The following is a 24,294-nucleotide window of genomic DNA, read 5'->3' as shown; positions in this document are numbered from 1 at the left end:
AGCTACAGTAGTGTATTTCAAGTGTAAATATAGAAATTACTATGATCCAATCTACATTCCATGGTTAATTTGTACATGGTTATTAGGGCAGGTTTCTTTGCCTCTGTTCTAAATGATATACACTGATACTGATATAAACCTGTGACATGAAAATGGTGGTGGTGTAACAAACTGTATGGCCTACCGCTCTCTTTCCTCGCCAGTTTCATCTAAAATCCAGGCATATGCAAATGAAGCTTTTCCTGCTTTTTTGGACTCCATCTCATATGTACACAGGTCAAAGAAAAACAAATATCAAAGTAATTATAAGGGTTTTGCCTCCTCCTATGCCATTATTCGAAAGTTTTTAAATCTGTTTTCTATGTAAATATTCCCAACTTTAAAACTGTCGTCTATTTTATATATTGTTGCCTTTATTAGTTTCCCTAACTTTTCACTCAAAAATACAACTGAAAGAGTGTGCCTCAAGCTCACACCAAATTCTGGGAACACAGTAATGCAAACCACAATATATCATTTTGTTGACTATACTTAATTTTCTCAGTTCAGTTACTAGCAAAGGTTGAGTGAAAAGGATATTTATGCATAGACTTTTTTGAGACATTTCCAAGAAGATAAAGAAGATGACCCATCAGTGTACTTTTTCCAGCATCAACATGACCTGCAAATATAACAACACAGATGTTAAATAGAGAATACATGGGCATGTGTAGATATGGAATTTCTCATAGATTGTTCAACCTCAATATCTCATGAGTGAGTGCACCAAACAAGTCACATATAAAGTTAAACACATGAAGAGAAATTCTATATCTCCAAGCAACCATGCATTATTTTGTGTATAATATAAACATACTAATACAGGGATTTCACTAGGGCAGGTACCAGGCAAATTGAGCAGCTGTGAGAACAATTTTGCTCGCCTGGTCTGACCATGAAGCAGAAAGTTTTCCAGATAAAAAAGTTCAGTTCAAATAGTTTTGCCTGTCAGTGAAGACCAGTTGCCCTCCAGCCTGCAAAAAATGTTAATGAAAACAATAGTGATGATTTTGATGATTTTCTGAGAATTCTGACCACTTTCTGAAGATTTCTGAACATTCTCCAAAAATTGTCAAAAGACCACACACACAAAAAAACAAAATCTTGTTACAAATAGAACGCAAGAATTCTCCATTTCTGACACAATGAATGTTCTTACCAAGTCACTGCAGCTGTATTCTAACACTAGATGTTCAATGCATGTATTCTTTAGTTTAGAGACAAATGAGAAGTCTTGAGTAAATTTTTTCATACATTGCTGTAGCTTTCTGCGAAGGTGGAGATGATTGATGTCCACCAAACAACTTGCCTATTCTTTTTGCTCTGTAGGTCGCATGTGATTGATAACAGTTGTAAAGACCAACTTACCAATGACCACTAAATTAAGAAGTGTTTTTCCTTTCTGATGTATGTCATATTCTTTTTCTGCATCAGCTAACAACTGTAGATGGTAGAAAACAGACAACAGTTTACATACACACTAACTACCATGGATCTCCCAGTCTAGCAAATGGGCAACTGCAAATAAACCACAAACTCCTTGCAGATGAAAAGAATGAGAACAATAGATTCAATAACCTGCTCACTGCTTTTTCCAGCTGTTCTTTGCTTGGTTGTCTCTGTCAATTTTGCTTGGTCAGTTTCCACCTCAACTTGCCCTACAAAACAACTACAGGAAAAGTGTGTAAACATTTCAGATTGCACTAGAACCAGAGAGGAGTCAGAGGAGTGCATGACCAGTAATAGGCCTTTTTCATACGATTTATTGTCATCCAGTTAGCATAATCCTACTACCCAGGGAGGGATGCCACCAGGAATCCCAACTCACTGTATATAATTATCCTGCCAAGATTTGCATATTTGATTTACTTTTACTTTATTCCCTTATTTACCATCGAACATTATGCATGCACCTTCATTAAGCAATTTAAATCCTATATCTATTAGATCATTTGTGTCAATTTTAAATCAGGTGTAACCCGTCAGGGACATGTATGCAATTTAATTAGGGTAGCTTTGGGCTGTATTTAAATCTTATTTCATAATTTTTAGTGTCAATTTTAGTATGCAATTTCATTAGGCTAGTTTTGGGCTGCACTTAAATTTTAAATTTCCCTTCTTAATTTTTTTTAGAATGCTTAATATTGGAGAATATTCTTTGTATGGGAATTAAGCTTTCCCCAATTATTCTCCAGTCATGTACTTTTTGTAATTTCTGTGATTTATTCACTTGTACTAGCATGACAAAGTATTATTAAACTTAAACATTTGGAATATATATATACGCAACAGACCCACTTCTACAGAATATGACTAAGATCATTTGCCTCTGTTGACTCCCCTTTGATATTTTTAACTTTAAACCCCGTAGACCATGCTGAATTACGTGCACCAATTTTTCAAAAGCAGGGTAGTTTTCCACACGCTTTATCTCTGACACAAAATGGGTGACCCCCAATTTTTTTGCAATTCTGACACAAGTAACTCATTATCTGATTGCAGTAAAAATTTATAAAAATCTATCAACTGGAAAATTTTTGCGCAAGGACTTAAGTCTTACTTAAATAAATCACCTAGAAAGTGGAAGTGCATGTCTTGATAAAGTTGATTTGACACAGGCATTATTTCATGATTGTCTCTAGAGTATTGTTCTCCTAAGACTATGAGTAGTCCCTCTTTTGCTTAGTCCATCATGCACAACGCAAAAGAAACCGTGAGAAAAAAATGGCCGCATGAAATCCTGGGGGCGAGACGCAGGTGAAAGAAGAGACTACCAACTAAGCCACAGAGTTTGAATTATGCGTTGCTCTCACAATGCAAAGGCGTTGCTCTCATGACGCAAAAATATGATTGGCCTATGCTAGGAGCGTTGACAACACGTTGTCAACATTCGAGATTCGATATATCTCGCTCTCTGAAAATGGAAAACTTTGGAACCAGAGCAAATCAGAGTGCTGGAATTGCATCTCACAGGTGGTGCTGTTCTTGCAATTCTGCCAACAGGCTGTGGAAAGAGTTAATTTATCATTACAAGTATTTTGTTTGGCAAAGCTTTTCGCCTCGAACCCGAATGCGAGCATGTTAGTGATTTGGCTGCTTAACTCCAGGTCACCAGCATTGTCGAAGAACAACTGGAACAATTCTGTAAATATGGATTGATTGAGCTTGGCCTTTCTGCTGTCCATTTTAAAGATTGAACCAGACTTTCACTTGAAGCTTTCCACTGCTATCGGCAAACATATCACCACAGTTGGATGATCTCCTATGTCAAATGGATAATGTAAATTCCAGTTGAAACTCTGCATTTGAAAATTTTACAACAACTTTTAAATTTAAACCTACAGACATGGCAAAAATTTGTCACAAGATGACTCCTTTGCCGTCGTCTTTTCGAAACTCCTTTAGCAGTTCCGCTTAACAAACACCATAATGAAGATATACTTCTCATGGCATGTTTTTGCCTCGCTACTTGAAGAGAAGAGATATTTTATTCAAGACATCTTCCGGGATGTCAAGATAAGGAATCCTACTGGATACCCGTAATGAAATTGAAAATTTACATCGAATAATCACTCGGCCATGAAAGGTCAAACTCTGTGACTTAGGCGGTAGTCCCTACTTTCGTGTGCTTCTCACCCCGAGGAGTTCGCGTGGTCATTTTTATTGCAGTTTCCTTTCGCTTCACGCACGACGGACTAAGCAAAAGAGGAACACTTACTACTCGTAGTCTATGTCCTCCTTGTATGTTTGGGATCCAGCAGCAATCTACTCTCCTACAAACTTCAAGTGGGGTACCTTCTCACCTTTGATAAATCTTTTTCTCCCCCTCGTTTGTTGCTATTTTTTAGCTTCCTTTACTCTTTTTCTGGGGGTTTTTAAAATCCTTGTTCATACATTTTGCACATGCCAACTTTTTCCAGCCTTTCAATATTGATGTTTTCAAGACAATTTCAACAAGTTCTATGTTTAGTTGGGTTCATTTGTCTCATTTTGGCTGTCATTAGCTAGAGTTGTTATACTGGTGGGACATGATGAAGATGATGATGATCTAGCTCCGAGAGCTTCACAGTATATTGGTTGCCAGTACAGTTTTTGCTTGTATGGGAAAGGCAGTCCAACTGCAATAACAATACCCAAATAATTAACAATTATTGGATGAGTTTTTGTGAGGTTGAGGTAGGGGTTATAAGCCAAAGCCAAAGGCCAATACTGGTAACCCTTCCTGATACTTTGATTATTCTGGATATCACAAAAAAAGAATCTAATAATTGTTTTATTATACACTGAACCAAAAAAAATGAAAGTCATGTTTTTGTTTCTTCACTGGCGGCAAGCAACACAAAGCACGCAAACTTGACATGATTACCCTTAAAAATCATGCAGTGCGGTCATACATGACATGATTAAATGTGACCTTGAGTGTGCCAGTCAGTCAGCCTGATCTGATCACTGTTAAGATTTCACTTCTACCTCATCTGAGCAAAGTCAATTACCATAGGCAAAAACCAACATCTCCAAATTCCAATTCCACCAGGATAGAGGTCCCACATGAAAACCAGCTAAGGATGATGTCGCTTCCACTCTAAATATTGTAATTTATTTATTCATTTACCATTTCATTTGTAGACCAAAGCCAGACAGGTGGAAAACTGTGATCAATCATGTTTGACAGCAGACCATTAGATCATGAGTGAGACAAAATAATTATTTCTGCTCCACAGCCACAAGGTTAACCGTGACCCAACTGCTAACAGTACCCCTAAAACTTCCAACTCATCCATTCTTAGCCTGGAACCTATATGGACACACCCCTCTGGGTTAACACTTTTGAGCAGTAAACCCCATGATTTATACAGTGTTTGAAGAAAAAAAGACTTCAAAACTCAGTTAACTCAACCTGTTTTATACTTTTAAAAGTCAAACACATAATTCTTTATTGAAACTCCCTGAAGAGGACTTCTACAAAAAACTCTTTTTCTATGGAAGATTGCAGAAATTCCTTTCTGCACAATGCAATGTATTCTTGAAAATGTATAGTGTTGGAAAATGTTCTTACCTTTCCCTCAATTTTGATTTGTCAACTGGAGGAGTTGAGAATCCTACAACCGTTTTTTCTGACAAAGAAGTAACCACAGGAACATGTGAATCCACCACTCCTTCCTTCTTGATGCCATTGGCTGTATGATTTAGCAAAGGATGTTGAAGTTTTACCTGCAGCTCAAGGTCTTTTCTTGGAGTGCTGAAGATGCCTAGTTTATCAACCATGCAACAGACATTTCATTATAAGAAAAGCAATCTTATGGTAACTTCTTGTCCCTATATTATATTTTTCCTTTTCATCCTGCACTACAGGGCTTTAGTTAGCACATGATGTGAATGAATTTTCTACAAAGTAAACTGTAAGTTAGAATTACCAAGACTATGTGCTAAACAAAAGAAATATACGCATACCAAACAAGAATACAATACTTAAACAAGAGTTAACAGCCAAGTCGCTAGTGGAGGGAAGGTGCCTATGAAGCCCGGGGGCTGCAACCACAGTCACATCCCCAAGGCGCTAGAACACCCGACTGGCCTGCCCAACCCGCAACCAAGCCACAAGCCCCCCGTGCCAAGCCCCCTACAGGCACCGGTCACACTCAAGCCAGATGGCGTTGGTGGAAAAAAAAAAATGCTGAAAAGAAGGGGGGGGATAGGGAGGGAACGCCGAGAACCGCTAAACTATAATTCAATCCACAACGCCACACTAACAGAGCGATGAACACACTGCGAGCACATGGGACAACAACACATGTACTAACCACATATACCACTGGACAATGTCAGCCCCAGGGCTCTCACAACCATATGACTGTTGCAAACGCTACAGAACGCACCAAATGCTAAACAAACGCTAACAGATGGCCAAGGCACTAACAAACGCCTACAAAAACGCTACTGACCAGACTTGCTCCTGGTCATAAACTATGTAAAATTTCATTGAACTATATCAAATGCTACAAAACGCACCAAACGCTAACCAAAATGCTCACAGACGGCCAAGACACTAACAACCGCCTATAAAAACGCTACTGACCAGACTAGCTCCTAGTCGTTAACTATGTTAAATTTCATTTAACTATATTAAATAACAATAGTTTTCACTTTTCAGCTTGTAAAACTCCTGTAGTAATTCCTCCCTATTGACAGTTAATATAAATATAACTAGCTTCCTTCAGTGCCTTAAATCTCAAACAGAAAAAAAGTACAATACTGCAATCAGAACTTTTGTGGGCCCTAATTCCTAAAATGGGTATGCAATTGCATACATGTGTCCAGTGCTAGCTTGTTGTTTCTATACATCTTGAATTGATGCAGTAATAAGCAACATCTTCTTCTGGGCCACTGGTGAGAGAGAGTTTTGTTGCCAAAGGCCTTAGTGTTACGTTTGGGATGAATTGATTCTCATCAAGGAGATTTGTAACATATTGATGCATTGCTGTTGTAAGAGAGTATATAAGCAACAAACATAATTAAAAACAAGGAATGTATAACACAACACTTTTAGTAACCAGAAACTGCTAAGGGACCACTCCTTTTTTATAAAGTGGGGGGGGGGGGGGGAATTTGGGGGGCCATGCCAAACAATGTGGCATAATAAATGTGCGATGTTTAGGGGGACCTTATATTACCTTATTGACAGCTTCCGCAATAGTCCAAAAGCTCTGCCAGAACTCCTAAAATAACATTCCCGAGGTTCTGAAAATTTAAAAAGTTCGGCCCCCTACTTTGTAAGGTACCCTACAACAGGAACTAAGCCCCTACTAAGCATTTGGTTGCTAAATATAGCTCAACCTCCACAAATAACCTCCCTTTGATAATACAGCGGCAATGTCAGCTTTCTGTCATGCTTTTGTCTATTTTCTATAGGTATTGTTAAGTAATGACAGCATCTATAACAGTGCAAAAGTTCTGCCAGAATACGTAAAATCGCGTTCATGGGGCTCTGAAATTTAAAATTTTCAGGTCATGTTAAAAATTAAACAGGCTTGAAACTGGTATAATTTGTTTTTCAGACTGCAACAATTTCACTTTTTAATTTTCATGGGGGATCATTCCAAATATTTAGGGCTACATAAAGGTGTCTATCTATCTACAAGGGCATGGGGGTCAGGTAAAAAATTTCTTATGAAGGGGGGGGTGGTCATTATGTGTAACAGGAACTATCTATCAAATCCCACCAGCCCCCTGCAAGATAGTTTCCAAAAGAAAATTTATGTGGAGACAGCTTTCACTCCTATCTTTGACTAGTTTGTCAGAAATTATGCCTGCCTAAACAAGTGCTCCAGTCATAAAACCTCTTTGAAGTTGAAAAAATTTTATTAATTAGAAAGATTAGTTCTTGAAATTTATACATCCCCTACCTAAATTACTATTTACCTTTGGCTGATTGAGGTGCAATTGTCAGTTTACAATGACCAACACTGAAAAATGTTCCAGCCATGCTATTTAATTCTAAACTGGTTGCACCTGTCAGTAATTACCGGTGATCAACACAGTCATTGATAAGAAAATTATAAAGATTACAACGAAAAGAAAGGAATGTCATTTGGACCATGACTTTCTAGCATAAAACCAAAATTAAAAAAGTAATGTCTGTACATGTACAATCCTAGCAAAAAGTCTTGTGTGACACTTCACTTATTGTTTAGGAGCAAATGGATATACTTGGTATTAATTTGGCTTGCTATGAATAATGATCTCGTTCCAGATTAAGTATGATTTGTACTATTTGTTGCTAACAATAAACTAATCAAATTTGTCAAGTTTCCTTCCAAGGTAGTAGATAAAAGAAATATATGTACATATATAGTTAAAAAAAATTCACGCAAGCTACAAAAGAACTGAAGTATACAATAAAAGTCAAGCAAAATATAATGTACAATTTGGTATGATCTTAGCAAACCACAGCGCTCCAACCTATGAAGACAAGTGAGTGTTGAGCCTCGATCCTTCACTTCTTTCTTGAGAAAGCTCTTTTTTGCTTTTCATTCACAACATCATCAGGTGATGGGGAGCAAAAATTAAAAGGAGTTATGTTTATGAAACTTGAATTGTTTATGTCATTAACAACATTTTGCTTTACTGGTTTGTCAGCAGAGGGTTTTTTTGCAGATGCCTGTGTAGAATAGCATAAGGCCAAAGCAAACATCGAAGGCTTGGCAGCCAAAGGAGGAGTGCTATCCAATGTTCTGGTCTGCTGTCTTTCCCTGTCAACATATTTTTTCTGAAACCTTGCATTGCAAATGTCTACTGTAAGTTTAATAGGAGAAGCCAGGGGTTTCTCATCAATTGCATATAGTGATCTTGTTCCTTCCTGGACAACAGATGAATCAAATGTGGATGATATCACTGATATGGCAGAGGGTTTCTTTTCTTCTTTATGGTTGTGGTTGTAGTCCTTTTCTTTTGGATTACTATCACTGGCATTTCCAACACTGTCTGCATTGTGCAACTTTTGGCACAAAGAATCTGATGTACCATGTTTATGTTCTTCTTCTTGTACTTCCACTGATGGGATTTCTACAGCTCTTGAAAGAGTACTTAATGACTCAAATGCTTTGGAGGTTTGAGATGCTATAAGTGGACACACTGGTTGTGATAACAATGATGATGATGATGATGATGAGGCTGATGATAATGATAATGAGGCTAATGGCTGACCCAATGAAAATTTTCCAGAAGATGATGACGATGATGACATTGACAAGGCTGATGGCTGACCCAATGAAAAATTTTGGGAGCATGATAAACTGCTGAGTGAAGTTGATAACAAAGGGTCTCCAAGAAAGTTTGCTTTTTGCACATCACATTCAGATGTTGGAGTTTGAGATAATGTACTTAGGGAAATGGATAAGAGAGGGGTTGGATATGATAATGACGATGATTCTGGTTTGCATAACAACACAGGAGGATTCTGCGGCGTGGTCTTTAAAGGTTCTGACAGTGATTGTGATACTACTTGGCCTGAGAGACTACTGAGAGGAACTGAAAGCACTGAGTGTTGAGATGATGTTTGAAAAAGACTCAGCGGTGATGAACCAGATAACAGCTTTCCTGGATGTGACAAGCTACCCAGAGGAGCTGATAACAAAGATTTGCTTGCAAATGACATTGTCAGTCCTGTTGATGGCTGGCTTAAACTTTTAGTATAAGATGATTTTGATGCCCCATCACCCTGCCTGCTTTCCCTAGAATGTTTAGCTTTTGTTACTAAGTGAGTTTGATAAGATACAGAGCCTTACCTTGTTAAAGCCATACAGCGAACAAATTGCACAGAAAAGGACATGAAAAAAAGAAAGAACAGGCAGCCCGTTAGCTTTCAACTCCTGTCAACTCTAAAAGTACCACAACCTATTCTTTTGACTGCTTTTGTTAAAAAGATCCTATTAAGAGAACTACATGTATCAGGTACCGTAGCACCAAAACTTTAGAGTATGTCTCAGGGTAACATTTCCTAAAAATATCTTTTTTTCTGAAAAACACCCAGATGGGCACCCAGGTATCCTGTGAGGATGCCCACTTTTTAAAGAATTTTTTTTTTTTTTTGACAGACCGTAAAAGTCTTTTTTCAGTCCATATACAGCTTGAAAATTGCATCTGATTAAGGGGACTCAGATTATTTTCACATCTTCCTTGAGCGAGGGGGTGAAGGTGTTTGTTGATGTATATGGTTTGTATGAATGGTAAAGGTGGTTCTTGATCACGACACAGTAAAAAAATTGCATTGCCTTAAGAGGACTTAAAATAATAGAAAATAAATCACTTTTCATCTGAGTGAGGAGGTGAAAAGGCTTCTGGTTTTCAGAGTTTTAGGGATGCTAAAGGTGGTTTTCAGTGTGTATATAATAGTGACCAGTCTAAGTCATTTCAATTTGTAGCATGTCTGAAGGTCCATATCTAGTGGCACGGAATGGTCTTTGCGAGAATTTGCAAGCATGTGAGCAATGCGGTTTTTTTTCCAAGCACAAGCAGTGATCACACTTGTCTTGCAAACAGCAAGCACTTTAGAAAATTCAAATGGCGAGCATCAAGCACTTCGTAAATTTTCCGCTAGCAGGAATCTCTCTTTTGTTAAGAGGAAACGTTTTGTGCCAAGTAATCTGGCTGACACCTCCAAAACAGGACAATTGGTACATTTACTCTTCAACCAATCCCAGCAGCTTACAGCCAATGACGCCTTGTTTGATGCCAAATTACGTCACATAGCTTCACAAGAGTCAGTGAGCTTCAGGGGGTGGATGCTTAAGGAGATCTAATTAAAAGCTTTTCCTTTCTAACCTGACATTGTGAACACACCACAAGAAGAAGCGAAAAGTTACAAGAATTTGGAGTGTTGGGACAAAGAAGGTTTTTTGGTTATGTAATTCTTAGGAAATGTAAACAATGTAGCATTGACTAGTCTGACAAGGATTTTGACTTTCGGTTTCAATGATTGGCAAACTGGTTTCCCGCTGATTGACTGAAAAAGATTCAATGCAATGAAGCTTTATTGCGTTCGTAGAACGCAGTCCTAATGCAGACTTAAGTCAAGTTTCATGGGACGGTGGATCTTGGATCTTGGATCTTGCGACACTGATTTGGCCGCCCCGCAGCGGGGACAAAAACGAATGACATCATCACCAAACAATGTGCTGCACATTTCATGTCCATGTGCATTTCGTGTCCATCTGCAACATCATTCTTGTTCTCTTTTGTGGCTTCTTTCAATGTTTTGGAGTCTTCTTTGAACTGGTTTTTCACTCTGATTGCATTTGACAAAGAAGGGAATGCAGTCCCAATGCAGACTAGAGTGATATTTTGGCCGGGTGAAAACAAATTAGCACGTGTAAACAAGATGATTTGCTTTTTAGATTGTTCCCGATCACTTGTTTGTTGTTTTGATTCTGGACCGCGAGTGGCCTCTTTTGTCAGGATGCGACACAACATGCTTTCGTTACATAACTGGGACAACAATTATTTATTCTGTTCATGACCACGACTTTAAATCGTCTTGGCTATGGGATGTTAACTGTGAAAACAGCTATATTTCATTGGCTATATTTTGAGTACATTAAACAAATTTTGTTGACTTTAATTACTTAGTTCTAGTGGCCAAAAATATTTCAGTGTTCAATGAAGCTCAAAATTAAATCAATGGAAGAGTACTCTGAAGCCAAGATCTATAAGAGCAAGCCAGAACTAAGGAACAGCAATGTACAGTACCACCTGAAAGTATTCACCCATTTCCCACATTCTCACCGCGGGGCCTCAACGCATCATTGATGCGGTAATGACATGGTATTCCCGCACTCGACCTCGTCTTTACCTAGGTAACCCAAGGATGGTATTCGTCCTGCCATGGCAACGTTTGGACGAGGTATTACCTCGGTAAAGAAGACGCATCAGGTTTGGATAGCATTTTGTTTTCTGTTTCTTCGCGACAAAGCGTGCTTGAATGCTCAGTCTTGAATCTCTGCATTTTCAACACAAAAAAGCATTTGATAAAGCCAATCATCCATGTCAGTTACAAGATTGATAACACAAAAAAAAATTGGTAGCTGCATTGTATGAACTTCACCAAAAATATCTGTAACTTGGTAAAATATACAGGTAATGTCTCAGTTCTTAAACACTGTATTTCAAAAGCACTCCATTTTGCCAAGAAGAACGTGACAGAGCATGTGTTTGCTATCTGATTTTATGTCCACGCATCATGCAAATGTTACATCTGTCTGTAAAACATCTGTCTGTAAAACTTTAGCTGTTCACAAAGATGATGATTTCAACAACAGACAGCTATTTAAGTTAATCACCTGCGTAGAAAACGAGTGCACTCATAATCTTCGATTACTACTAGTTTAGAGGTTTCTAGAATCTAACCAATTGAAGCCATACATATTTGACAAGCTCTGAAGGCCAAATAGTTATATAGAGGATATTACACAGTGGCAAGAAGATATGAATTTTAAGTTTGAGTGGCAAGAACTACATCTCACTTGTTCCATGCGCTCACCCGTGAGATATTGTTTTTGTCACAAGAACATAAAATTCATATCTTCAAGCTAACATGTAATGTTCTTTTTATCATATAGACATGCTGATGACACCGTTTTTGACGATTTTCCGAAGATTTCCGAAGATTTTCCAAAATTGTTCCGAAGGGCAGATGAACATTTCTGAGCATTTTCCAAACATTTCGGAACATTTTCCGAACATTACCAAAGATTGCCAAAGATGACCGAAGAAGATACGAAGATGTTTCGATCATACACCAACAAATTTAAGCGTAGTTAAAGGAACAGAAGAGAAATGTTATCAAACATGATATCTTCACATGTGAGGATATCATATCGTTTTTATCAATTTGTTACAAGTCAGTTTAAAACTGATTTTTATATAATAAAGCAATATTCTACATGTCTTCATGTCTAGATTACTTGCTACCTTTGCAGGTGCCTTTCACAAAGAATTCTTGCATGCGTCAGTTACAATAAAACGTCAACAAAATGAGCAAAACCTGTTTCCAGAAAGATTTGCGCATGTTTCCCCAATGTTTACCAGTTTTGCCATATGGGAATCAAGCACATTTTAATGAGAATGCAAGCATGCAAGCAATTGCAAAAATTTTGCAAGCACAAGTAATTTGAGCAAAGGCCAAATTTTGTGAGAACTTTTAAATTGAATAGGACCATTCCATACTGCTATATCTAGGCACTTCAGTCTGTTAGCCACCTTGTCTTGTCTGACACCAAATGGACAACAACATCTGCAAAGATGACAACCAGTCAACTAACCATTCTTTGCTTTGCCAAAAATCACCCTGTATCTAATAAAACCTGCAGTGTCAGAATAAACTTGAAAATATGGGAATGGCACACACTGGGGTAACAGCCAAAGACTGTAGTCATTCAAAGAGAGGAAAGACAAGTGCCACCAGGTAAAGTCCAAGTCAAAATGCCTGATGAGGCATATCAGGTGGTCCTTGCGCTGAAAGGCCAATGGTAGATTAATCATGCAGGGAAGAAAGGTGCCATTGGAGGAACCACTTGGTAGGCAAGTCAGAGAGTGCCAATTAGTGAGTGACTCAAGATCCTCATGTGTACAGGAATGTTTTTGTGACAAGGAGTCTTGTAACTAAAGAATTTGGTCAGATTTTATTTGGGAGAGGCATGCCTGATGCTGAAGAGCAACAACCTTTGTCCACAACACTGTCAAACATGTTGAAGGACCCTCCAGTCTCTCCGGGTGTAGAGGAATACCCTATTCCTTAATGAATGAAAATAGCTAAATTGTGCTAGCACGTCTGAAAGTGAGACAGACACAAGGAGTGGAAATCTGCACATCATACCATAATTTTCCTTAAGAACCCATTCTGCCAGATCTGCTACTAAGTACAAGATATACTGGGCTGAGGGTAGACCAAATGGAAGGCCAAAGTCATTGAAGTATTTGCCTCTCCACTGCATGCCCAGTAGGTAGTGATGATGACGATGTAAAGGGACAATGCGATAGGCAGTTACCACATGGAAATGGCTGATGAGCAGAGTAAGCAAAGGAGAGGTGGAGAAAGGGCCAGCAACTCATCCCTTAGCTACTTCATTCTGCATTCTGCAAGTAGTCGTGTGTATTACTGAGGTTTGAAGACTACTGGATGGCATATTCTGTCTGCCAGATTTTAAGGAAACAGCAGCTGGATTATCTCAGCAAACAGCTTATCCTGATTGGCACATAACCTGGGCAAACAATGAAGGCTTTGCTGACCATCAGCACCATGATAGAGGTGCTGGTGTCCAGCCATGTAGGAAGCACAAATGATGATAGTGCTGGATTGTGCACAAGGGTTGGCTGGGTAACTGTAAAAACAACTGGAATTTCCACCGAACAATACACGAAGTTGAATGAGGGAACCACTTAATAACCTGTCACCATGCAGCAATTTCAACAGCATTTGGAAGTTGGTGGCTACCTAAGTATAGTACCTGACAGAGAGTAATGAGAAGCCCAGAACAATTTTTCTCAAGAAAAAATTTGTAAAAATTGTGATATGGACGATGCTGTGGTTTCATAGTCTTGAAAATTGAATGCAGCTGCAAGGCTGCCTACAATAACTCAGCAAACAGGTTACAGAACCAAACAACCAGCCCATGCAAGTCAAACCAACAAACAACAGGGGAAAATTGGCCCCCAAAGCTCTCAGCGAACAGAGTGTGCCAAGAAACCTTGAGACTGCCTCAAAATGCCACACACATGAGAACTACATGTGCCGTGCCGCTCGTAACCACCCATGCAAAAAACCTCTCCAATTTCCTGTGCTGCCCGTAACCGCCCAAAATAAAGCCCCTGGGGACAATAGCCTTTCCTACCCTCCCTGAGGACTTTTTGGTTCTCTTATTGTTCAATTGCTCTTGAGGACAAATAAACCAATCAGAATTGACTTACTGAGCATATTTTTAGAAGACTTATGGGGTCCAAGAAAGACGGTTTTTCTTCTTAAAATCGTGTGCTCGTAAAGTGCAGGTTATCATGGCGTGCTGTGAGCCAAATGTAAAAACTTCAGAGGTCTTGTTTTCATTCCTAACAAGGTGAAATTACTACTTTGGGATTTAAAATAGAAAAGAAAAATACAAATTAATGTTCAGGTGGCCTCAGAGTGGAAGATCAAGGAGTACAGAGTCCTCAAACCTTTCTGGTGAAGAATTTTTCCTTCCTTCAACCGCCGCGAAAACATGACGATCGGTCTGCTTTCAAGTGAGTTTTGAACACAGATCACAGACTTAAAGCAGCTTCCTGGACTTAAGAAACAAAAATGGTAATGTCTATTATCACTTCAAAGTTGAATTCAACTTTTGGAACGATCGGTAAAGCCAAGGCTGATAAAATGACTGCAAAAGTTGTAGGGAGAAACTCAGAGATTTCGCTTTAACATGAAGAAGTAATTTGAACATGCTGTCGTGCAGCGAAGCACGTCTGCAAAATTTTCAACCTTTTTTTTGCTTTAAAATAGGTTTCTTCACCTCAGCTTGAATGAAAATTTATTGTCATTGAACTTCCTTTCGCATTTCTTTTATCTAGTGTCCTGTTTTGGGGAATTTTAGGTTTTAAAAGTGACCAGTATTTTTGCACACTAGCTGGATTTCTGTGATGTTTAATTTACGGCGACCTCTGCGGTTTGTTTGATTAGTTTATTTGCTTCATTCAAATATATTTTTTCAAGGCTTACTCAGCTATTACAGAACTACCAAGAAAAGAACTAAGTGGCCTCTAATTTAGCACAGTTGAAATACGATTGATCTCAAAATAATTAGCTTGTTTTTGTTGTCTTTTTGACTTACAACTCTTCCTTTCACAGCACTGCAATATTTCGTCGTGCAGCAAAGAAATTATTTGATTTCTTGCTTTCAAATTGGTTTTTACATGTGCCTTTCGTGTTTAATTTCCGTTGTTTTCTCAAGTGTTAGCTGTTATAGTACAAGAATGGAAATTCTGTTGTATTTGGTTTCAATTTGTTCTCCGAAGTGAATAATAACTCATTTTCGCATATTCAATTTTCTCGGAGCTGTCGGGCATTTTGTAGCGCAGCAAAGAAATAATGTAATTTCTTGTTTTCTTATCAGTTTTAAACATCAAGTTGACTTCTTTTTGTCGATATTTTTTTAATATTTTGGCCCTTCATTTATTCAACTTAAAATAAACAAAGTCTTGAAGCCTAATCTTGTGTGTGTGGTTACTGTGCATCTGGTTTATTTTTAGCGCTCGTGCTCGCTCTCAAATGTCCAAAAATTGCCCGGGAATTTAGGGGTGGGTCGCATGCAAATCATTAAGGAGTCAATGGGTTAAACTACATTTAAAGGAATTAAACTCCCAATGGAAAATATGTGATCTTTAGGGAGCAAGAAACGGGGTAAGGATATTTTATAAATAATACTCATTTTGAAATCTAGCATTATATTATATGAAAACAAATAAAACTGATTCCTACCATTCAGTAAATTCTTCATAATTTATCCCAGATTCATATTAAACTAATGAATATATACATAGGAAAGCAACTGTAACACTTGCAATTAGTAAATTATACACTGCCACAAACTTCTAAGCTCACCTTCAGTCCCAGAAGGGTGACAATTTGCTTTCAAGTCTTGTTTTCCCCCTGAAAAACAAAGAAGTTAAAACTCTCTCTTCCGTTCCCAAATATATCATTAACAGGTAAAATAACAGTTATTATGAGTTAACTTAAGATTTAAAATGGAAATGTGTTTAGCTGAAAGACAAAATTGAGCCAAACATAGGCAAAATGAAAACAGTTGTTATTAAAGAGCTAAGTAAATCCTTGCAGGTTGTATTGTTGTCATTTCTTGATTACTGATGGCATACCATCCTCCAACATATAAGTAAATCAGTGAAATCACTAACACTAAAGAAACACAAATTCTCAAATGAAATGATTGTTCCATTAATAACTACCAATTGGTATTTCCAGGCCTGTGTCGCCAATAACATAGAATGCTTTTAATAACTGTGGAGACATTTCGAATCTGGCATGTGTTTATGCGTTCAGTGTTACAAAAACTCAAGGCCTGTGTTTCAAAAAATGCAGAAAGGTCAGAAGGGTTTTTTCCAACTGTGAAGACATCTCACATCTGGCAAAATGGTACAGCTTGTTTGCAGTTGGTTCAAAGAATATGCCTTCCAAAACAATTGTCAATAGTCAATTTTTTTGTTGTTAATAACTATGTTTGCATGATTTATCCAAGACTGTTGACAGTGCAAATAAAGTAAATTATAATTCCAGTAGTTGATAGTGAGTCTACAATATATTTGATACCTTGACTGAAAATGTGATCCAGAGCCCTTTCTGTGTCAAAGTTACTTTGTATAATTGCTGTGACAGCTGTGGGTTCATGCAAGCTCTCACCAAGAATAGAATGCAGTTGATCCAGACAAGATAACAGCTTGGCTGAAATTACATTGTAAAAAAGATAAGGACCATGGGAAAGCCTACATGTAGAAGCCCGTATGGCCATGCTAAACTTCTCCCCCCCTGGATGGGATACTAGTCCTCTGCAATTGTTTACCTCAGATAGTTAGTTAACTTACCATTAATGGGTATGGTGAGTGGCAGAAAGTTTGGTTGGCTAATAATATTTTGGACCATTTTGAGTTCAAAGAACTATGAAAGAAAAACATTTTACTTATAAATAAATGTGAAATCAAGCCTAATTTTACTTTGACAATGCGACCAATAGCTTTGTTTATTGGAACTTCAGTAGAACTGTTCACAGCAAGATGCTGTAAGCAAGAGGGATAGCACGTACAAGATCCTATGGCAAAATACCTGGCTCTGAAACCTGCCATGAAGAGCTAATGTCTCAAGTCTTAGGTGAACTCATTAAAAAGTTGCCATCATTAACAAAACATAAAAAAATTTAAGGAACATAAACTTGTACATTGGTAATAACAGCCATGATGAGGACAGGTCCTTCCCAAATTTGTACTTTGTTGTTGTCCTTCTCTGCAAGGGTTTCAATTTATTTTATCCAGGTGGGTAGGATGGCCCAGAGGGCATGGCATGTCCATCCCCCACTGCCCCCCTTGGAAAATTTTGAAATTCTGCACTCTCAGACATGCATAATTCCCTGCATTCTGAGGCAAATTTAGGGTCACTCTGCAGCACTTAACTACTGAGTACAATGTAGCATGAATTCCAGTTATCACTTAATTCAAAGTTGCAAAGTAGTTTATCTTATTCAATCAGACATGCTACAGTCAGCTCAGGTATATTGTGCTTAGCTATTTCTACCTGCTACTCAGCTTTTGTTGAAACCCATGTGGAGATTCTCTTTAAAAAAAGTATTAACCTAACAGACTCTAAGACCATACAGTGTGGTACAGATAACTTCTGAATCAAACTGCCACTTTCTTAAAAAACAACCATCAACCATCCTTCTTTCCTATCTCCCTCATTCACAGTGCTATTATCAACACATGATGGTACAAGAGGTATTCATAACACCATATGCAATATATAGAGTTACCAAAAAAGTACATTAAATTTATGCACACCTTCACTAATTGGATCTAACTGAGGTCTTCTGTAATCCTGAGAAACAGAAAGAGGTTCTTCCTCGGACTCCTCATCTTCTTCCTCTACACTAGCGAACCTGCCAGCCATATAGGCAGAGAGACTTGAATCCCGACTGTTGCTACGTCTGAACATAAACTCCTCAGCTACAAGAAATGCAAAATCATGTAAAAACAAGAAGCTTATAAAATAAGGCAGCTTAAAAGCTGCACATTAAGTAATTTAAAGTGAATTTTTGCTCATAAAAATAGTAGAAGATTAAGAAGTTCAAATTGTGATAAATAGAGTGTGTGAGTGTGGTTTTTGGGGTTATTGTTGTAATAAATGTTTAAGGTGATTCCTCAGTATTGCATTGCGATCACGATTTTCACATTATTAGCGTGTGCACGAACACAACATAAGACATGACCTTAAGTGTGTTATAATGAGGCAAAATTTTGACCCAATATGGTCTAAGCTGTCCTAGGCAACCACCTCCCATAAGCAACCATCTAGGCTTGACATTTTTGGTGGTCATTTACGGGAGGTTCAGCTGTATTGACCAAAAAAGTTACAGAAAGGTTGTTAGCAAATGGTACGTCCTGTTGAATGCTTCTTCTTTTTCTTCTTCTTTTTTTTTTGTTCGTTGAATGCTTCTGCTCAAATGTTCAGTATAAACAATATCAACAGTTGACTGTAGAATGAAGGTCAGTGAATGTGTTACGAAAAATTGTCTAGGTCTAGTTCCAGAACAATCTAGAACCGGAAGTCATTCAGCCGTGACCAATTTGTATAAGAACATTCCAGAACATTCTAATCCTTATGTAATTTCTCAGATTAGAAAATGTGTCAAACTACTTAATTTAGTTCCAAATAGAAGTTTCTAGAACTTTAAGCCTCATGTATATTAGAGCGAGAGGTTCTGCTGTAAAAGAGATTTATGCACATTTGAAGAAGCTTAGTGCTGTAAATTCATGAAGTTACCTTACAGAAATAAATTAGTTTGTTGCTGTTACCAGCGATCCTGAGTTCTGTCTGGAAACAACCCTGCTCTTCAACGATACTTGTAACAGAATGTAGCCCAGGACCCGGGGGGGGGGGGGGGGGGCACAACCATATATGGGCTATATAGGTATGTGCCGCTGTGAAGGGTATGGTTTTCAAGCAGTTTACTCTAGGATAGGGTATATAAATCAAAGCGTTTGGGTCTAGAATAGGGTATCATTTTTCGCAAAACTGACTGGCTGGTGGAAGAGTTTATCTAGAGTAAGGAAACCAGGAATTGCCACTCAAAAATATAAAAAATCAAATTGGCAAGTTTAAATTTACACAAATCAGCCTCAACAGTGTCGATAGATGGGGGGATTTGGGGAGTTTACTCTAGTATAGGTTAGCAAAATTCAGCTGAACTAGCTCTGGTATAGGCTAAGGGTTCCAGGGTCCCAGTGGCACATCCCCACCCAGAAATTCCCAAAGTACCCCTCCCCTCCCAGGCCCAGGACAGGAATTCAAGAAGTTACAAAACAGTAGAACACAATAACTGTCCTAACCAGTTGTTGGTGATACAGCCATGTCATGGTCTTCCACTGAATGTCCATAAACATCATCAGACATGTCTGAAATTCAAAAAAAAAATTATCAACTGATAAAGATCATTTTTATAGTACTTTTCCAGTCATCACCTACTATTCCTTCACATTGATTGTAATGGATAAACAAATGTCTGCAAATAATTCAGTTTGCTTCTAATTTCACTTAACTCCTTTTCATGCCTTTTGCAAACAGGTTTGCTAAATCATACACCTACTTACCTATTCTTGTACTTACATGCTAATTATATCCCATAAACAGATGTTGTACTGGAAATTTAAAAATCCAAGTAATAGTCACAAATTTCACTCTCTACAATCATCTTAGCAACCTCTTGGGAAATACTTCATCAAGTTCAAAAGGTCATGTCTGAGAGGTTTCAATCCAGTTTGTTAGAGTATCATTGAAAGGTATGTAATGCACTTTGTTTCCACATGCATGGACACACTCTCCTCTCCCTCCATCCTCCTTATAGTCCTTCCCTCTTTCCACTTTACCTACCAAAACTGTTGAGAAAGTCTAAAGCACATACATACATGTATGTATGTATATTTTTGCTTATTTTGTTCGACAGGGTAATTTACCAACGAAGGTATGAACTATGTATCTGATATAGTGGAGTAATTCCAAATCAACTGTTCGCAAACTCTAACTAGATTATTCCAAGCAGCACCACGTGATAAGTTTTCAAGCTTAGATCGTCATGTTAACCTTTCATAGAAAGCTTAAAACAAAAGAAAATAAACAAAATAAGACTCGACAAGGCCACCCGGTTGAGGCCGCGTAGAACTCGCGTAAAACTTTAGACCATTACTTTTGATTGCCCTGTTCATACATGCACCAGTTGCTTTAAATATCGCAAACAACATCAATGAAATGTTTTGTATAAAATATGTGGAAGCTTTAGTTCAAATCTGAAATAGCTTATCTTCTCATAAAAGTCTAAATATTCATGAATATTGTAATATTAAGGAACGTTCCCTGTACCGTCTTCATAAGCATAATTCCTGTAATTTCTATGCCTTGCCATTTTACCGATCTCTTCTAGTGAATTAAATATCGGTGGTCTTTTAAGTGATAAAGTTGTGGAGAGCCGAAAGGCCTTCCTGAAATCCAGGAAGCCATGTTGGATTTGCAAAAGTGAACCTCGATTTCGGTCCGATTTGAACTGAACCAAGAGGAACCCAGACCCTCTCTGCAGATGACGAATTCCAGATGGCATTTTTTTTCCCAAATTTTCGAAAATGAGGACAATCTAGAGATATAAACCGAAATTTTTGAAACTCTTTTGCAGGAAATTTTCCGTTCCACTAGATTTCGATGCGTGAATTTTCATAAGTTTGGATTGAAGGGTTCCTATTCCGGAAATTCCACAATCAACAGTTTTCCTCAAGTTTCATGAAATGACACTACGGCAATATAATTGAGCCTGGCTGAGCACTGTCGAGTCAGTGATATTAAGGCTAACTTGAACGCTATTTAGGCTAACCGTAGCGCCATTTCATCATTAAACACGCCCAGTTTTGATCGAATGGAAGGCGCTCCTAAAGGCGCCCCTAGTTTTTTGACCGCGTGCTTTCTAATAAAGACGAAAGCTTTGGTATCTCGGAGATAGGACACCCAAAGGTTTTAGAGAACATAAGAAACGTGACAATTTATTGTTTGCAAAGAATGGAAATTTTTTTTTATTACTTTTAAGGTATTCAGGGAATTGTTTCGATACATTGAGGAACATTTACTCTCCACGGATTGTAAACCATTTAACACCATTTGTTAACGTTTAGTTGCACATGGTCATGAAAATGGGGGAATTTTTGAGATAGACAAGAAAAGGTAGAGGAATCAAGATATCAGTTACCAATGGCGGTTCATCTTGTTGGAAAGCACATAGTTTAGCTAACTAGAGTGACAACAGGTTGGCATTCGGTGACAGAGGGACTGTTGAGTCCCAGTGATAATTAAGCATTGGCAGGAGCCAATTGGGTTTGTCAAGGGTTCCCAGATGGTAGCAAACCCCAATTTTTTCAACATGCATACATACTCTATTTGATAAATACCAGTAGGTGATTACAAGAATGGCAGGCGAAAGATGATAATTTGATTAAAGGTTGAGCAGAACGCTTGAAGAGTCGAGAAGGGCAGTGCTTAACACCATACGCTCATACTTTATTAGTTCCAGTCCACCCCCCCCCCTCCCCCCCCCAAGCACCGCTGCCAAAAAAGAATATTGCAAGCTTACTAGAGAACAAGTCTGTGAGATGAGAAACTAGAGTTATTTCGGTATGGACAGAGTGTTCTGCAAAAAAGTGTCCGTAATGTGAGGACCAAACTCTCCATATTGACTTACACACAGTGGGACCTCTAGATATTCAACCAATTGATTTATAGATCGTTTTCACGTGACGTCATCACTTTCGAAAATCCAAAACTAAAGAGCCACCAAAGTTTTTATCGTCATCAGGCATAAGAGGCGGTAAATTTATATCTGTTTACAATTTTACAGCTCAATAGCGTGCTTCGTTTGGAATCCAGAGCATTTTGAATTTCAGGTTATGGAGGTGCGTGACACAAGGCTACGATCGAGTTTGTCGAAAAATATATATTTATCTCATGATTTTGAGCCTTTTTAGAAGTTAGAGCATTATGAAAAGTGCTTATGTAAATGCTTGTTTGGTCAGTACTGATAATCAGTCGCCTAGATAGCCAAAATAAGTTCCAGATGTTTACACTATTTTCCGGCCGCCATATTGGTGTACCACGGAGGTACACCAATATGGCGTTTTCATACTGGCTCTGCAAATATCTGCGAAACATTTCGACGAATATCTGAAGTTTGGGGAAACGCACAGGCCTAAAACTTGCAGAAGTGTCTTATTTAGTTATCTTCTATAACATCGTAAGTTCATAGCTTTTTCCACTGGATGGTTTATATTTCATTTTTTTATTGCGTGACAGTGAAAACGATCTATTGAACTTAGAAACTACGTTACAGCAAAGGCTGCATAAAGGACAACAAGAAATTGTACAAAACAGTTCAGTTGGGGGTGACTCAGTGGGCTCAGTTAACAATAACCTTTCTTCAGGAGAGTGTTGGAGCTGGTATGAAGACCCGAACCTGAAAGCTTATAAAACATTTACTCAAGATCCCTTTAATCCAATACGTTTTGTAGAGGACTAGTGATCACTAGTGTATTGAGATGAACTATAAAATGCGTTGGAATACAATGTTTATCACGGCTATTTGTGTTATATTCTGTAAGATAAGGTTTCTTCTCGATGGCGTATGACGGGACGACACTGTTTATCACCGCTGTTTATGTTATGTTCTTAATCAAGCTACAATAGAGATTCCAGAAGTTGTCGAAGACGAAGACTCAGAGTCGTAACAGTCATCCAGAAGAAGCTTTAGAACGTGTTTTGGGACTGGATGACTATGTATATTATAAGTAGAAACGAAAATTGCTTCGAATCATGTGAACATGTAAAATAATTTCTAGGAACAAGGGAACCTGACGAAAATGAAAATCGGGGAAAAGTTGAGTTTACTGTTTAGCTGCACAAGAGAAACACATTCCGATATCTTATAGACTTTATAATACCAAAAATGAACACGAAGAGCATAACTTTTCGTGTTTCCGTTTAATTTGGCAGAGTTGTGTTATGTAGACAGAGGGAAAACAACTCCCAGTATTGGACCGGGCACTGTCCCGAAAGCTCCCGCTCAACGACTCTGGAAAATTTTCTGGTACGTAGTTTTCTGACTAACTTGTCTAAAAAAAGACCTGCTTTCAAATAAGATTCCTTTTCTTTTTCTTCCAACTCTCTTTCCATTCTGTTTTGTTTAACATCAGACGCGAGAATACTCCTTGTCTGTTACTAATCAGAATTGCGTGCTTGAAGTTTGCGATGTTTTTCCAGTCCGTGATCGCGGCATATTTTCTTGTAAATCTCTTACTAACCAAGCCCTGGTATAATTATGGACTTTGATCCGTTCTGTCAAGACCTCGGGCCGCTATTTAGGCTTTTGTACATTATGCTTTTATTTCCTCACCTTAATGCTCCATTTTTTTCCACTAAAATGCTCGGGTTCCCCCCACCCCCACCCCCCCTCCACAAAAAAAGTCACTGAAATGCTCGGTTAATGCTCATACATAGGGTTTTTTAAATTTTAATCATTTTAACTTTTCAACACGATTAACAGTTCAGAGTGCTTAACAAAAACGTATACTGAGTATAATAAGTTAACAACAACGACTATGGATGGCTAAGGATGGAGAAGATTAACACGAATTACAAACGACGAATTTGAAAAACTTTTTAATATGCGCAAACCGTGACTGAGCCCCTTTAATACACCAAAAGATAATTCTCTAAATGATCTGTTGTTCTGTTAATCCTTTGTCCCCTTTCAATAATACTTAAGTGAAGAGGCGAAGTTTAGTCTTCATTTTCTCGTAAAAAATAATTTTTATTTCTAATTTTTATTTCTAATTTTGATTGTGGAAAAAAAATGTCAATTTTCCGAGAAAATGCCACCAAAATGCTCGAATAATGCTTGATGCTTTTGCCTCACTAAAATGCTC

General features: G+C 38.1%; 1 protein-coding gene across 2 annotated transcripts in view; it reads right to left on the bottom strand.

Moving 5' to 3' along the window:
- The window catches only part of LOC145464331 (HBS1-like protein), a 34,591-nt gene extending 13,745 nt beyond the window's left edge, over window positions 1-20,846 (bottom strand). The window contains exons 1-10 of one of the 2 annotated variants that reach the window (XM_081448178.1): window positions 20,699-20,846; window positions 19,672-19,737; window positions 18,124-18,288; window positions 16,886-17,017; window positions 16,163-16,210; window positions 5,096-5,288; window positions 1,618-1,708; window positions 1,408-1,480; window positions 580-661; window positions 185-268 (exon numbers count right to left, since the gene is read on the bottom strand). In XM_081448178.1, coding sequence (XP_081304304.1) covers window positions 185-268; window positions 580-661; window positions 1,408-1,480; window positions 1,618-1,708; window positions 5,096-5,288; window positions 16,163-16,210; window positions 16,886-17,017; window positions 18,124-18,288; window positions 19,672-19,737; window positions 20,699-20,741 — 977 coding nt within the window. In that variant the 5' untranslated portion in view covers window positions 20,742-20,846. Of the gene's footprint in view, window positions 1-184; window positions 269-579; window positions 662-1,407; window positions 1,481-1,617; window positions 1,709-5,095; window positions 5,289-7,386; window positions 9,319-16,162; window positions 16,211-16,885; window positions 17,018-18,123; window positions 18,289-19,671; window positions 19,738-20,698 lie in introns of those variants that run through there. The other variant, XM_081448179.1, reaches the window with a different exon arrangement.
- Between the last annotated feature and the right edge of the window lie 3,448 nt (window positions 20,847-24,294).

Source organism: Orbicella franksi, chromosome 12 (assembly GCF_964199315.1).
Source record: "Orbicella franksi chromosome 12, jaOrbFran1.1, whole genome shotgun sequence".
NCBI lineage: Eukaryota > Metazoa > Cnidaria > Anthozoa > Scleractinia > Merulinidae > Orbicella > Orbicella franksi.
The sequence above is the reverse complement of the archived record's forward strand: the minus strand, read 5'-3'. Positions and strand labels throughout refer to the sequence as shown.